The 16,775-nt window shown below is 41.3% G+C and overlaps 1 protein-coding gene across 4 annotated transcripts in view; it reads right to left on the bottom strand.

Moving 5' to 3' along the window:
- SRGAP2 (SLIT-ROBO Rho GTPase activating protein 2) overlaps window positions 1–16,775 on the bottom strand; it is a 192,917-nt gene that overhangs the window by 15,940 nt on the left and 160,202 nt on the right. For all 4 annotated transcript variants that reach the window (XM_033152860.1, XM_033152862.1, XM_033152863.1 and 1 more), the window contains exons 14-18: window positions 15,129–15,189; window positions 9,376–9,453; window positions 7,565–7,699; window positions 5,381–5,486; window positions 2,028–2,252 (exon numbers count right to left, since the gene is read on the bottom strand). In XM_033152860.1, the coding sequence (XP_033008751.1) occupies window positions 2,028–2,252; window positions 5,381–5,486; window positions 7,565–7,699; window positions 9,376–9,453; window positions 15,129–15,189 (605 nt within the window). The remainder of the gene's footprint in view (window positions 1–2,027; window positions 2,253–5,380; window positions 5,487–7,564; window positions 7,700–9,375; window positions 9,454–15,128; window positions 15,190–16,775) is intronic.

Here is a 16,775-nt window from a genome sequence, read left to right as displayed (position 1 = left end):
GGGAGTAAACCAATTGTTTTGTTGATGTCATGTTTATATTTTTGAAAACTAATACAAATCTTTTAAAAAGAAAAAAGAAAACTGGGCAAGATGGCAAGGTCACTGCTATTTTTTTTTTTAATTCAGCAGGCTACACATCTGAGGTCCTCTTCGGGCAATACTTTGCTCTGCCACCATTTTTCTCTCACACACACACACAGAGAGAGAGAGAGAGAGAGAGAGAGAGAGAGAGAGAGAGAGAACACTGAAAGATTAGAAGGAAACCTCAGGCTTGTATACTCTGTCCCTTACTCTCTTTACCACAAGATGAAAACACTCAAATTGGGAGCTCCCTGCGTTATTTGAATCTGTTATCTTCTCTGATGCAGGAAGTTTAAAACTCTCCTTAAAATATTGTTCATTGCCCCACGTCCCACCTTGTACTGTTTATGGTTTTGGGACAGCAATCACATTGTGACAAGAGGGGGGTGGGATGCAATGAGACATATCCACTGCAAATTGCTTCAGGACTGAAATGTGAAAATCTTAAGTGAAAGGCATAAACCTGGCCTAATCCATGGAGAATAATGGAACCAGATGGCTTCTGAAGCAGCCTTTTATATGGAGTTTGTTTGCAAGCCATACAAAGTGCATAATGTTACGTATATTATACTGTTGTCATATTATATTTCCATCATTATTTATTTTATATAACAATTTTTATTTTCATAAAAATAAAATAGAAATATTGATACAGATAATATCTGTCCAGAAAGAAGGTTACAACCATAAAATTCATGATACAACATTTAGGATTTCTTGGCAAATTCCTTCATTCCAGTACAAGAAGGATCTTCAACTGTCCATGACTGTAGGTTGTATAATTTCTCAAAGTCTTTTAACACAAGTATTTTTTTTTATCATCACCAAGGTCTGCTGGGCACTTCAGAGCCCATTGTCCAAAGTCGACAAGTTTGATTTCTTCAAACATTTTCCATAATTTTTGATGCTCTTTTAAACACCAGCTGCTGAAATACCAATAAACTAGTTTCTATACCCCTTTCCCGGCTGAAAATACCACTGTGTGGTATCTTGAAAACTCTAAGCAAAGGCACTAATGGAGACACTTATTTTCATATAGTATTGTGGTCATTTTGCGACCAAGATTAAACAGCAAAAAGGGCTTAACTAAACAAAATAAAACTAAGATCAGTAGCAAATGAAAGCAAAGAAAGGCTCCACTTTTTGGAAGTATGAATATAGTATGAGGATGTGCTGTGTGGCCTTGCAGTCTGGGCTTCAGTGTCTGCACTGTGCATAGTAGCTGAGAGGAAAGGGATTGTTCTGATGAAGATGCAACCAAGCGGGTTATTTTCACATTCTTCTTTTCAGGTAAAATAGCGGGGCAAGCTGCTCCTCCACTACAACTCCCCGCCTCCCCCCCCCCCATCTCATGACAGGAGCTGCTCTGGCTGAATTGTTTGCAGATGTCGGCTTCAGACTGAATGCGCAGCCAGGCCCCCTGTGCACGGGGAAGGAGAGAAAGGAAGGCTTCAAGTTTCCCCTGCTTGTTGCTGCTGCCCTGAAATTAACCCATGCTGCAGCTTTCTAAGTTCAGCTGCTACTGACCTTGTCTCTGAAGTAAAGTCGCTCAAGACATGTGGAAAAATGAGAAGAATGTCAGCGATGAATTCAGGCTATGTGTCTGCTGTGCAGCTTTCGCCAGCAGATTACGGTAATTACCATAACACCCTTATGGACAGTTTCATGGGCATTATCCTTCGGTATAATGAAGTGCAGTCATGCAACATGCTTTCTGAATCTTTGGGGCCTGCAGGTTTAGGGTGGGAAAAATCTGTTGTGCTCAGGACTGTGAACCTCACCAATCTTGCCTCTGCTCAGTACGTGACTCACAAATGGGATAAATCCTGGGGCCAGCATTTGAAACGGGAAAATGACAGCATTGTCGAAATATGCAATTTACTAGTCAGACTACAATCTAGTGCTATATACCCCCTTCACTTGTTACCCATTATCTCCTACCGTACCAGTAATCCTCAGTGCTTCCACCCCTGGTGTATATAGGGCCCTCCAGCTCTCTTGGTCCTGGGAAGACATTCTCGTGTTGTATGATTATAGTTTTGATGAGCTCATTGACATGGGCTTGGCAGGAGACCTGATCGTGGCCTTCAGGCACTGACATCAGCGTGGGCCCGAAGCAGATGGCTAAATTGTAGGGGTCCATCATGTTGTCTTCACTGAACTGAGATAAACTGCAGAAGACAGGGAAGGAATGAGAGGAAGACGGTGAATTAGGAGCAATGATGCCTACAGTACACAGCAAATTGCTAAAATGAAGGGAGGTTAGCTCTGCTTGCTCAGATTTTAAAACTTGATCTCATGTGGCAAGAATGTCTTGAGGCTACTTAGGAAAAAAATGACCACCACCCTCAACAGTAATGGTATTTACCAAAAGAACGGCGACTTTTTCTGGCTGTACCGCCCTGGATCAAATTCAGTTTTGTTTGCATAGATGGTGCTTCTCTGATCATTTGCACTGAATGCATATTCAGAGCACTTCCCTGCTGACTAGCGCATTGATTTCTTTATTAAGCAGCCAGCCTCTTTTCCATTTTCTGAACATCCCTTCAATTAACACGTAGGGCATTTGTTAAAAGCGTGTGTGCATGTGTTGGGAAGAGTCATCATCATCTAGCTCCCTTTTAAGGAGGCTTATTCTCCGTGCCGATTGAATGCTGTTGCCAGGGATTAATTTCTTGGCATTTCATTCAGTGCACCCTGCCTGGATAGCAGCTGCAGAAGCAACACCTCATATCCAGCCAAGAAGCAGATGAAAGTGTGACTGAGCCACGGTGCCGCATGGTTCACAGCACAAGGCTGCAAAGAACCTGGCAACCAGCACACCCCTCTGGCTTTTTCCATTTGCACCCTTCCTCACAGCCAACATTTATCTCTCTTTCAGCTGCCCAAGAATTGCTGAGAATGCTAAAATATCATGCCAACATTCAAAATGGAATGTCAGTCATGGGTATTTTGAGCATCTGTCAGTGTAACGCAGTGAAAATGTTTGAAGCTAAACAAGGCTCAGAGGGACAACTTTGCTTTGAAAGGTTGGGAGATCTCACGAACCCCACCTTACTGGGGCTGTCTGGGGTATTATGTTTGCCACTGCCAAGAGCATGCAATTCCAGTGCTGCTGTTTAACCCCTGTAGCCCTCCAAAAGGCAAAAGAAAAGGCCCCTCTGCCCCACACTTACGTCATTTAAACAATTTATATGCTGCTTAGCTACAAGAGTCATTTACAAAGAATTCAACCCAGAAAATAAAAAACAGTTAAAATGATAAAATTAAACTTCAGTTAAAATGGCTGCTGGAACAACAAAAACAACAATAACCTTCAATAGGCAGGGCCTCCCCAACCTCATCTTCAAGGGAGTTCCATGAAACTGGCCCTACAATACTAAACAATATAGCTTCTGGTGGATATGAGCTGGGCATCTGAGCCATGACTCCACAATGATCAGGCAGGGACAAAAAGGATTAGGGAATTCTTGAGGTACCCTTGGGTTCCGATTGTTAAAGGCCTTGTAAATTAATAAAAGAACTTTGTCCTGGTAGTGTATGGGCAACCAATGCAGACTTTTGAGCACTGAAATTACATGCTTGCGATGGTTTGTCCCCATCGACAATCTAGCTGCAGCATTTTTCACCAGCTAGAGCCTCTGGACTAGGCCCAAGAGTAACCTCACAGAGAGCACATAACAATAATCAAGTCTTGCCAATGCATTGATCACTGTAGCCAGACACATAGGCAAACTAAGATCTCCAAGAACTCAGGCTTCTCCAAGACCTTTGTGTGTTTGGCTGAACATGCATAGGAACCTTGTCACTATAAGGAACCCTGCCTTATTAGTGTTCTTCATTGGGCAGAGGCTTCTAAGCATGATCAGCCAAACCCCACATGGACACCTGTGCTCAATGCACAAAGGTCGTAAAGGAATCCACATGCAGGGCTGGGGGACACAGGGTGGGGCTTGCAGGCATGACTACATCCTCTACACAATTTTAGCTGTCACATGTTCAAGCAAATGCCCAAAGGAGGTTGGAGTCTCAGTTTACTTTGCAAGCATTTAATTAAGTTTCTGGAAATAAGGTTTTAAGTGGGGGAAAGAGTTATAGAATAAAGCTTGATTTTTAACCAGACATGTTATCACATGCTTCATTCCTTCCTACATATCTTACTGATAGGGCAAGCTAAATATGAACTCTGCTATATGAACAAAATATGAACTCTGCTAGCTAGCAACATCCAGTGGCTGGCACCTACTTTTTTAGCCCCTCATGTTCATACACGGGATTCTCAAAACCAAACTCCTTCCCTCCAATGTTGGTATTGTCCCCTGTTTAGAACCCCTCCAAAGCTATCTATTGGCCAAATTAAAATGCAAAGTGGGAAGAGTGAGTTTCCTGCGTGGTAATGCAGTTTTCTAAATGGTCAGGTTTGTGTGATTAAATCTTAAAAGCAAATTGCATCAATTTGGCCATTTCAGGGCACCAAGTTAATGGTTAAGCACAAAACAGGGTTATTAGGTGCCTGGACAATTCTTCTTGAAACAAACACTGTTTTCCAGTCCAGTTCTTTGAATAATGAGACACTATTAAGGGTGGAAGCAGCCATTCACTTAGAAGTGACTTAGAAGCAGCATCTGAGGGAAGGGAATCCCAAGGCATGGAAGAATTTCCTTACACTGCTGTGGAAAGTTCTGTTCTTGAGCTGCAGGAAGTGGGGTCTTTCCTATCTAAAACTATCTGGAGGGGTGGCAGGACAATGGCACACTTTGTGGGGATCTGGTTTTGAATTTTCCAGGCTGCAATCAAGACCTCATTGTTTCCCAGAGCAATATTACAGGAAGTCTCAAGACAGGCCTTATTTTATCCGAACAAAAATTCCCCAGTACCCTGAAACGATGGCTGTCCCTAAAAGGTAGCTCTTTTAGCAAGATTTCCACTTAGAAACAGGGAACAGCAATACTGGTCATGGAGATTTTTGCCAACAGAATGCTACCTGAACAAGAAAAAAAGCTCACAGGTTGGCAGTAAAAATACAAGTAATATTCAGAGATGAGTTCAAGCACAGGCTCCAACTAAAAAGAAATGAATGCTTTACACTCAAGTGATCAGGAACTCAGTTCTGTGCATAATCTGAATGACTGGGAGAGGCTCTTTCCTGCAGGTCTCATAGAAGTCTTCACACAAAGGGTGGATAGTCATCTCTTGAGGCTTCTGGACTCCTTGAACCAAGCAAGGCCCACCAACTCTATGATTCTTACTTGGCAAACCAACACTACAGATCTATCTGTTGTGCTTGAGGAATACTTACTGATTGAGGAATGCAAAGAGGTATCTCATTACAATCAAAGTGGTTTTAGGCAAAGTCAGAAGGACTTTCCGGATGTGTAGAGCTCTCTCCTGCAGATTGTCCATTGCTAGGAGGAAGGAGAAAAAAAAGCAGCAGATGCTGTTTAATCACACAATAAGTGGCATTGCTATATCTATGGAAACTACATTGCTACTTGTAAGTACTGTTTCATATTTATATGGGTGCAGGAAAAATCCAATGCGTGAAGACTGTGCCAAAGTCTATTTTATCACATGGGAAGTGAGAACTTACTGCCACCTGGAGCCCCTCAAGATGACACATGAAGTAAAACAGAAATGTGACTTCAGTGTCATTTGTGAAATGACCCTTAATTGGGGCCGGGATGGGGAGAAAGGGCAACAAAAGCAACTTGGAAGGAAAGGGTCTGAGCAGTTCTTGAAAACATTTATGAAGCACTGCACAGAAGATGCCAGAGGCATGATTTCCTATCTGTTAAGAAAAAGGTCCTTCAAAGCAGAAGATGAGAAATTTATCTTCAAGGCCCATGCAGTGTGGGTGAATTGAGTGTTGTATGTTGCACAAGCCACAACACAATAGCCCATTAAAGTTAGCTCTGTAAGGTGGGTGTCTTAAGCAAAACCTTTGGCACATTATTCCACAGATAGATTAACATAACTGGAGGGTGAGGTAAAGAGCTCTGTCTGCAGCAGTCTAATGGGAAAAAAGTGGGCAGCATATATCCCTGGCTCTGGAAGTCCAGAATTATTTGGCAACAGACTGCTCTTTTCATCTAACAGGAGTAAAACTGTGTAGACTAATTTGCAGGGAGAATGAAACCACAGATCCTTTTAAAAGGAGCTCTCCTACATGCTACTTCAAAGGCTGCTTCCATCATTGACATTCTTACACTGGATTCATTACATTGGATTCATTGTTTGCTCTCTGAATGAGTCAGGGGGAGTTCATTGCAAACTTGAAGTCACAAGAACATTTAAAAAGCACTCTTGAAATGATAAAGTTGTACGTTAACAGCTTAACTAGCTGAAAGTCATTTTCTATGTTCTGTACAGAAACACCATAAGGAATTGACTCATATGGTTACGGAAGGTACCTGGCCAAAAAAAGACACAGCTGCTGTGTTTCTAAATATACATACAGCCCAAAACACATTGCAACAACTGTATCTTCAAACACAGCAAGTTCCCCCCCCCCTTTTTTTCTTTTTTAAGGATGAGCCAACTAGGAGACTTCCTGTACTTCTTGTTGGTCAGTTTCTCTTTAACATAGTATTTCCCTGATGTTTCATTAGTAGTTCTAATCTGTTAATTGCTATGGAATTCTGGGCTGAACGGCAATATAGGAAACATTTAAAATGAATTAATACAATAAGCAAATATACATATTGATGACTTAACTGTCAACAGGCCATGGCTAATGAGAAGCAAACAAAAAGAAGTTCTCTTTCTAACTCTGTTTAATGTTGCCACCTCAGCAACAAACTGGGGCATCAAATTATAGTAGGTTCTAATACAACATTGTACAATTCTGGTTTCTTGCTCATTTTCCTTGAGATACTATCAAAGTATCAGGGAATGTTCTGAGAAGCCAGCAGCATGGTTTTAGAGAGATAGCTGAAGTCTTACAAGTGCTTGGGGGGGGGGGTGTAAAGAGGGGAGATTGTGTAGACACAGAGGATGGATAATGAGCAAGTTCCCACAGATATATAAAAAAGGCTGAACTATGTAAGATGTTATCATTAACTGACTTTTATGGGGGCGGAGAGCACAGAGAGAAAAATGTCAGACGGTGCAAGAATCTTTATTTTATGTATTATAGAAAATGGTTTATCCTATGTGCTTTGTGCCAGATATATTAAGAATTCTGTCTGAAGAAGAGCACGCTCAATTTTTATTAGGGTTAGATTTTGCATCGGTGAATGGCATTAACATTTTGATTATTGTTTTCATGCATTATAATTGTCATTTTAACATATCTCCTGAAGAAAAACATTTCCGCTTCAATGCACATTAGAATATGTGTTACCTTCTACGTTATATTAAATATTTTTACACCTTTGTGGTTTGCTACTCATTCTGTCACTCGATAGGGGCAGCTATCTCCTTGTGTTGTGCTTCTTTGCATGCCTTATCTTCAACTGACTCATTTCATCCTTGTGCTACTTACTGACACAGGCAATCAGGTCATGAAAGATTTCCTTGGGGAAGAGGGGATGCTCTAGCCCACGAAAGTAGAGCTTTAGTACACCTGCTATTGAGTCCATATCATGGTCATTTTGATCTCCAGCCAGTGGATCCTCCCCTGGTTACCACAAAACAAGAATGACAAGAGAAGAAACAGAGAAGGTACATATTAGCAAAACAAAATAAGGAGTGATCTATCAGAAGCTTGAACCTCACAGTAGGAGAAATAACAGGCAGGAGCCCAAATGGCTCACAATGTGTAACCTATAATGATTTTGAACTCCCCTCCCCCTCCCCAAAATAGGTATCCAACCAAAGATTCTATGTAAGTACATTGGGTAAGCAACACCTCTCAGCAGCCCTGACTCCAAAGACAGTCCAAAGACAGTGAACAAAAGGTTAACATAAGTACACGGGGCAACAGGAGACAGCATGGTGCAGATAACAGCAAGGTTGCAGGTTTGATCCCTGTAAGCAATAGCTGCATATTCCTGCATTGCAGGGAGTTGGACTAGATGATCATCAGGGTCCCTTCCAACTCTACAGTTCTATGATTCTAAGTTGCAACATGTAGGCCCTTCCGTCTTCCAGCAGAGCTGAGTTGCTGTGCTTCCAGTAGAGTCTTACATGCAACTGATGGAAGGCTTGATTACCAGCCTGCTCAGCTTCAAAGGCAGGTGGTGCTAGACTAGCAAAGATAATGAAGTGCGTGAGCACACAGGTCTCTGGTGTGACTCTTAATCTACTGGAGTTTATTGGTTTGGTTTTGGCCAAAGACAAAGGAAAGACCTGCACCAAAGCAGAAAGTCCCCAAGGAGAACTTGCTGTTGGACATAAATCAGATTTGATGATGGGGCAAGCATTCTCTCTTGCTCTCATAGAGATATCCATTACGAGAGAAATAGTCAAGGCACAACTATTATCTGAACACCACAGAGTATAATAAATAGGCAACTATGAATTAGAGCATTAGCCCCAATATTAACTGTCACCAAGGGCTCTTGATGAAGTAATAAACTCACATACATTAAGGTTAACTTCATTAGTTTAGTACCTCATTGGATTTGAGGCCATGAGAGATGAAATGGGGGGGGGGGAATCAATGTTATGCATGCAAAGATACCAGAACAGTTATCTATTTTCTCTAAGCAGCCTTCCGTAAATGCTCCATAAAGTGTGACCTTTTGCATCTGACATCCACCCACCACAAAACAGAATTCCACGAACCCTTACAGATCATCTCTTATTCTTAGGCAAAGGACAAATGCACAGCAATCTCCATAACCTCACAACTGATAAAGTTACACACATACGCACTGTTAGCCAGAGGCCCTTTGACATGGGTTGGACATGCTGCTCTGCTTTTACTAGGCAGATAATTTGAATGTAAAATATTGTGTGATATTAAGACCAGCCTTTCAAGCTGACTGGAGAATACTGGTGCCATGTTTTGGAAAGAAGAGAACAGTGACTTGAAAGCACCACTCTGTTTTAGTGACAATGGGCTTCAGTTATAGTATATATGATTCTAAGGTAACTAAGGAAAGTGAAGTGCCCTGTTTTCTGCTCCCCTCTGCAGCCACCTGTCCCCTCCCAAACTCTCCAGCGTCTACTTAAACAATTTGAGATGCAGTGTGTGGGAGCCCCTGGGGGAAGTGGGAATTGCCTAAGATTGGGCAGACCTTTGAAGACTTCATTCATGACTTCAGTATCAACTCGCTTAAACTAATAACCCAGAAGCATGAAGACACATTGTAGAGAATTGTGCAATACAAAAAACCCAACTACTCTTACCTCTCTCAAATGCATTTTTTATATCATTCACCTCAACCTGAGATCCTGACACCCTGAATATCCCTTCATGCTGCAGCCCTGCAAAGAAAATAAGAGAAATCCATGAAACCAGAAATACCTAAGCAAGTGATAAACTTACAACATTCTTACAATCCCTCCTTCAGTCACTGAAATTCAGTTATCTGTCAAATTCAACAACATGATGATATAAGAACACGCTAATCCAAATCGAGATGACATATCATTACCCGACCGTTAATCCAACTTGTTTGACAGCTAAAATTAATTAAAAGTGGCACACCAGCACTGGTGTAATTAAATCCATAGCAATAAGTTGGCACAATTCATACATTGTTAAAAAGTATTTGTCTAATTTTTAAGAATTCACTTTCACATTCAGGAAGCCAATACGACTGATTTTAATGGCTTCTAAAAGACACATAGCACTGAGGAAGCATCCATGGTCCACGGTTCCTAAAAGAGTGGGGCTCTTAGGGTGGCAGTTCTGGAATGAGAAAGATTCTAGAGAGAGAAAGGAAGGGGGTGAGGAATGACATCAAGGCTTGCTAAACATATCTTGGCCTGAAAGAGAAACAGATGGAGCACACTTGCACACAGATTATGCTCTATCAGAGGCAATTCCAAGGAACTACTTTCATAGCATCCAGGACTACAAATAACATGTTTGACTCTTATAGATGGTGGTGCCTTCATGGGACATTCCCCGCTCCCAGTAGTTTGAAGTAATCACTGTACTTTAGAGTGTACTAAGATATTTACTTTATCATTTTCAAGCATATGAGAGGCGATTCTGTGAAAGACTAAGCCTGGGGAGAAAGGGGGCAAGTGATCATGCGTATGTCTTTCCTGAGTGTGTCCTGCTTGCGCACCATCACTTGGCTGCAAAGGGATGGAGCTTTGCCAACAGATTCTAAATAAGCAAACCCCAAAAGAGCATCGGTCACCAGTCCCAGCCCTACTCTGCCCCCTTAGGGCCTTTCTCCAATTTGGCATTGACTTCTTCCTTCCTGTCAGGAATCCGCCTCCTGCCTGCTTGGAGGAGTCAGATGATGCTGGAGGAAAAAAGCATGCAGCTTTTCTCTGATGCTTCAAAAGGGTGAGATGGGAGGAGGATCACTTGCAATCTTGTCCAGTGCTGGCAATGCTCCTCCAATGATGACTGAGACCAACAGAAATCACAGAAGAGAGAACACTGGGTGGTTTGTTTGGATTTTCTTCATTGTTGCCAACACCACCTCAGCCAGGCTGTTATAAAAGACAATGGAACATTGGCGCAACAAAGGAAACCGGGAGGTTGACTTTCTTCTGCTTTGGTGCAGCTGTTGCTGCTGCCAAGAAAATCAGCAGAAGGCTGGTGGGCTTTTAAGAAGGCTTTACAGATCAGTTGCTTGCCCCTGCTCTAACTCTGCATTTACTGGACAACCAGAATCTTAACGATTGTGTAATGTGTCTTCTAAATTAATAATAATTAAGCAATTGTTCAAGAAGTGCTATATACTAACACTAACTTCATTGAAAGAGGATTTTTGGTAATATAGGTTTTCAAAATGCAAGATGAATTAGATGGCAGTTTTTCAAATGGGGTTGAAGATAAGATTTTGCTGAATCAGCGGCTTGCTTCGGACATCACACTAAGCCGAGGAGGAGGAGGAGGAGGAGGAGGAGGAGGAGAAGAAGAAGAAGAAGAAGAAGAAGAAGAAGAAGAAGAAGAAGAAGACGAAGAAGAAGAAGAGTTTGGATTTGATATCCTGCTTTATCACTACCCGAAGGAATCTCAAAGCGGCTAACATTCTCCTTTCCCTTCCTCCCCCACAACAAACACTCTGTGAGGTGAGTGGGGCTGAGAGACTTCAAAGAAGTGTGACTAGCCCAAGGTCACCCAGCAGCTGCATGTGGAGGAGCGGAGACACGAACCCGGTTCCCCAGATTATGAGTCTACCACTCTTAACCACTACACCACAGAGGAGACTGTGACTACTGTGCTCCTTTCTGGCAATTCTGCTGCTGTGTTGTGCTAAGTCATGGTTTGACTTAGCACATTGTCCGAACCTGGGGTCATGGTTTAGCTCTCCCAGACAACCCATTAGCTGTAAATCATAGCACAAACCTTGGTAGGAATGTGGTGCTGAATCAGAACCCTGTGCCTTTCCATGCAGAGCCTTAAAAAACAAAAGGCTAAGCATAGAGAAACAACAGTGCCAAGTCAATTAAGATGACTGATTTTCTATACAAAGGTCACACTTCAGGTCATTTAATTAAGATCAATTGTCAAGGCAGAAATTCTAGGGGAATCTATCAAATGGTTTATAGAAAATACGTTGCTACATAGTATGAAAGAAAAGCAAATTATAGTGATGGTGGTCCTAAGGCGTTAGGGTAAGGAGCTCTCTGCTAGGAAGGATAATCCCTCATCACATATCAAGAGCAGATGCTTGTTTGATTCTTCATAATATTTTAGTACCAAAAACAAGAAGGGGATGATAACAGCAGCAGAGGAAAATCATATTATCTCCAATGTAGATGAATCTTGTTTTCCATTTAAAGATTACTAAAACCAATGCTAAAAGGAAACAACAAAGGAGACCAGTAGTTTGCTTTCTTATATATGAATCCCATAACTGTATAGGAATAATTTTACTGCCCAGGTGTAATCACTAGAGAAATGTTTCTATTCTTACATATGTCCATCCCTAGGTCAGATAAGCCTCCAGGGAAAATCCCCTTGAGGAAATAGAAAAGAGAGACTAGAGAAAACTAATAATAAGAAGAGCTTAAGATAGCTAGATAGGCTCACCTGGAACACAGCTGGCGGGATAGCTAAAATGGTACTTAATTTTATGTTGGATAGTATAATTACAAATATTGTTATCCAGGGAACAGGCTTATGTGAAAGGAGAATTCTCATCATTATAAATGGAGAATTATTACTGTTATAAATCTGATTAAACCTTTTCAATACTCAGATCCATACTGAATGAGGGAGAATCTTGGGTGGAACATCTGGAGGTGACAGTTAATACCATATCTAATGTTACTTTTTCACAGGAGACAACCACCTATGTTCTACAAACAGCTTATGAAGTTGAAGTTTGGGGCATGGTGGGCAAGGATGGGCCAGAAGCTGTTCAGAATTGTTGCTTTAAGACCTTCAACACTATACCAGTGTAGCCAATGTAATGCCTTCCAGATGTTGCTGGACTCCAACTCCCATCAGCCCCAGCCAGCATGGGCCAAATTGACAGGACTTTTAGTCTCAACACCATCTGCTGGGTGTCACTTTGGCCATTTATACTCCCACAACCATGATGAAAACCAAGAACAGTTTTATACTATAAAGATCTACGCCCAACGTACCTTGCTATCATATTGGCTGATGTTGCATAGAGGAAGCAGGGTTACAAAAGACCTGCCACTAGAGCAATTTGCAAAATAAAAAAGCACCCTGAATAACTGAGCCAAAAAATCTGAAACTTATTTAAAATTCTGAAACAGATGTGAAATGTAATGTTTATTTTAAATTATAAGTTAGTTCCAGATGAACTGAAAGATTTAACTGTTAATGTGGACAGGAAGCAGGTCCCAAATTTGATAACATCAGGATGTTCAATTGGATATGGAATATATTTTTACCTTGCCATCTGCAGAAGTGGTACAACTTCTTAAAAATATGCTCAGACATCCTATTTAACCACCTATCCCAAATGAAGGCTTCTAGACTATACCCAGGGAACCTCGTCTGGCACTGTTGTTGGGTACCTTTAGGAGCCAGGCAAAAACGTTCCTGTTCTCCCAGGCCTTCGGGCAATTACCAGTAAACAATCTGTGGCCTTTTAAACTGTGTGTGTTGGGGGAAGCAGTGTGTGTGTGGGGGGGTACTGTTTGTTACTAAGGTATGTATTTTTGTGTTTTTATATTGTAAACTGCCCTGTGATTCTCAGATAAAGGGCAGTATAGAAATGTAGGTAGTAAGTAAGTAAAATTCTCGAAGCTACTAACATGAGTTTGGCCAAACTGCGAGAGGCAGTGGAGGATAGGGGTGCCTGGCGTGCTCTGGTCCATGGGGTCACGAAGAGTCGGACACGACTGAACGACTGAACAACAACAAAAAGTAAAATACCAGCAGCGTAACTGAAAAGATGTGTCAAAACTTCTATTAATAAATTGTTTGCATATATATGGTGAGCAATTTTTGAAGACTGTAGTGCATTATGTTATTCTACCATATATGGGTTGGATCCAAAATCTTTGCTCTTTGAATAGAAGAGCCCTTTGATGAGCAGTGGGGGATTTCCATTCATGGAGCAAAGACAGGATCTAACCCTATGTTATGTTCCCTAAGGAACACTTCTTTCATAGATCATTTTTCAGAAATGCAGCCTGTAATGACTTGGGAGAAAATCTGCTATTTGTTATCAGATAACAAAATGTCTCTTACACATAAAGTATGTTTGTGTTCGCTAAAAGAAGATAGGGGTGTGGAGTGGGGGCGGGGGGGGGGGGAGACCAGCAACATGCAAAGCTTTGATCTAGAGCCATTTATTTTAAAGTATAATATAGCAAAAGATAAATTAATTATGTCAGAGTATACCTTATTTCCTGTGGAACAGTGTTTATTTCATAAATCTTTTAAATTGTGATAATTATGATTTTTGAACAAATAATCTTGCTGAGACTAAGCATGTCTGGGTCAGTGATTGGATGAGTAACCACACAAATCTTGGGTCTCACGGTGGAAAAAAGGCGTAATACAAATGGAAGAACATAAATAAATAGATAAATGATAAATACATAGAGTAGCATCCCCCTGGTACATGTTTCTTGATCCAATGAAGGCTTCCATCTCCACAATGTGAGAGAGGCATTCCCCCTATGGGCACCCAAATCCTGTTCCAGAGGGTTGGGAAAACCTTTCTGGAACAGAGTTAGAGGTGACATGAAGGGCTGCAGGCAGGAGGAAGACTTAGCAGAACTATGACAAAACAACCCCAAATAGACAAAACAGCCTTCTGATAGAGCAAGGGACGCCATTGCACTCTGACTAAAAGTTCAGCAATACACAGAACGTTCCTGCTGAAATCTCAGAACTCATAAGGTGAAGGGAAAGATTGATTTGAAAGGAAAAAAGATGAAACACCTTAATGGTAAGAGAGAGAGAACGGGAAGAAAAAGAATAACGTATCAGAAATCCAGAAGGGCTATACATATAATATGTGTGTAAACTTTTGGCTCCTGTGACACAGTTCAGAAAACAGAGTGGATCCATAAAATATTATTACCTTTTTATTAAATACCTATGCAAATTTAAATTTCATTAAATAAGGATGCAGTTAGCTTGAGCAGAAAAATCACTGTATGCAAACTTTACAGAATTATTTAAAACATTTCTATACTTTAATTCAAAATGTCCAGGGCATTTTCTAGTAACTTAAGAAAGAAACATCACACACGCACACACTAAAAGGCAGTCCTGCAATCACAAGCTGTGCTCTGCTTATGCATTTTGATCCTGTCCTGCCTTTTATTTCACTTATATTTCCTGCTCTTTCCAAGAGGAAACTCAAGGCAATGTCCACAGGGTTGACTGTAGGTCTCTCATCTAGGACCAAACAAGACTTAGACCAGCTTTAGCTGCCTCCTGTGTTTTCAGATCACAGTCCTGACTATGCTTGAACAGGCTACTTGAATACTGTGCGGAACAAACTACACTTTAGCTTAACTATCTCCAAACTCACCATGTCTGCTAATGAATCGTATGCAGCTCTCTACCACCAGGGGAATTGCTTGGCTGGAATCCTGAACAACAAAAGGAGAAATATGTGATGAAAAGAATATTCAAAGGATAGTGCAGCTTTAAAAAATGATACAGTTCCGAAATGAACATTCTTCGGAAAAGGCTACAGATGGAGGGATACTTCCCATCACAAAATTCCTACACGGCAGACACTGTGCAATATATGCTTTCTTTGTGTATCCACACACTGGAGGGAGTCATTAATAGCTATTGGATTTTCTGTATTTTAACTGCCAGAACACTCTCTCTCTCTCTCTCTCTCTCTCTGAAAGTCTGGGTTAAACCTGGAGTTGGAATTTATTCACCCTCATAGAGAACGGTTAAACAGAATAATGTTAGCGGGATTACTGCCATTATTCAGCGTTGTGGTTATATTGAAGGTGGTAATTCCCTGCTGTTTCAGCTATCTTTTCATTATAGTACCTTAGTCTGCAATCCCAAGCATGGCTAGGCAGGACCGTGTGTATGTGGAAGGGGGCAGGAGGGCAGGAATGGAAATCTCTGCACCAACCTTTGAATGGGCTCCAATCAGGCCCCACAGTGCTGTGGTGGCAGTGGGGCTGGTTTGGCTAGTCCTCCTCCCCCAGAATGCTCCATTTTGAGGCTTTCCATCAGCAGGCAGAATGGGGAGCTCACTACGGGGTGGAGGGATGTTGGGCAGAGCAGAGACAGGAAGGGCTTAGCAAAGAGAGCCCAAGTCGCTCCTCCACCCGCAAAGGGAGATTTGCACCGTTTGGTGTGACTTGACAGAAAACAAAGGCCAGTGAATCCTATGAGAGACCTTAGAAGTTCTACAGAGTCTTTTCCAAGTGCGTAAACAGAACAACACAGAACAACACCGTTTCAGGTATTCAAAGATTGAGCTCTGCAAGAGAAGAACACGTAGATGGCAGGAAACAACCCCCCCTCCCAAAAATAAGGGCACTTAGAAAATAAAAGGGCCTCTAATTTGTATAGCTTGAAAGGGTGAGGCAAGTATACAAATCACGGCAATCCTTTCCGCCATTTCCCAACCATGTGCATTACGTAAACAAAAATAAATAAAATCAAAGGCCTTACAAATCCTTTCATTCTACTCCAAAGAAAGAAGAAAAAGGCTTCATAGTACAGGAGGATAAAAGCAAACATTTGTATGCAACAAGAAATTGGATTTACAATGAGAAAAAGCTTATTGGAATTTTTACAAATCTTATTTGGAATATGTTATGCCAAAATATTTTGTCTTTAATTTCTTCAGTGGCAAAGGCATCATCAGTAATAGACACATGGAGCTGGTTATCCTGATATAGAATTGACTTCAGAATAGAAACAGACTACTTTCTGGACAAATTAACTTAATATTCCTGTATGCTTCAAGTTATTAACAATTTTAAAAACCAACTACTACAAGAACAATCAAAGTCTCAAATCAAAACTGGCCTAGAAAAAGATATCAGGTCCTCCCTGTCCCATGACAATATGACCTAGCTTCTTTATTATTGTGCCCAAATTACAATGCTGTAAATCATCCACCGGGGACAAAAAAGATATATTGGATTTTCTCTTATTAGTGGAGCACATGTGCACATTTAACAAAATCCTATCTAGC

The sequence above is a fragment of the Lacerta agilis genome, chromosome 6, assembly GCF_009819535.1.
Source record: "Lacerta agilis isolate rLacAgi1 chromosome 6, rLacAgi1.pri, whole genome shotgun sequence".
In the NCBI taxonomy this organism is placed as follows: Eukaryota; Metazoa; Chordata; class Lepidosauria; order Squamata; family Lacertidae; genus Lacerta; species Lacerta agilis.
This window is presented reverse-complemented; position numbering and strand designations above follow the sequence as displayed.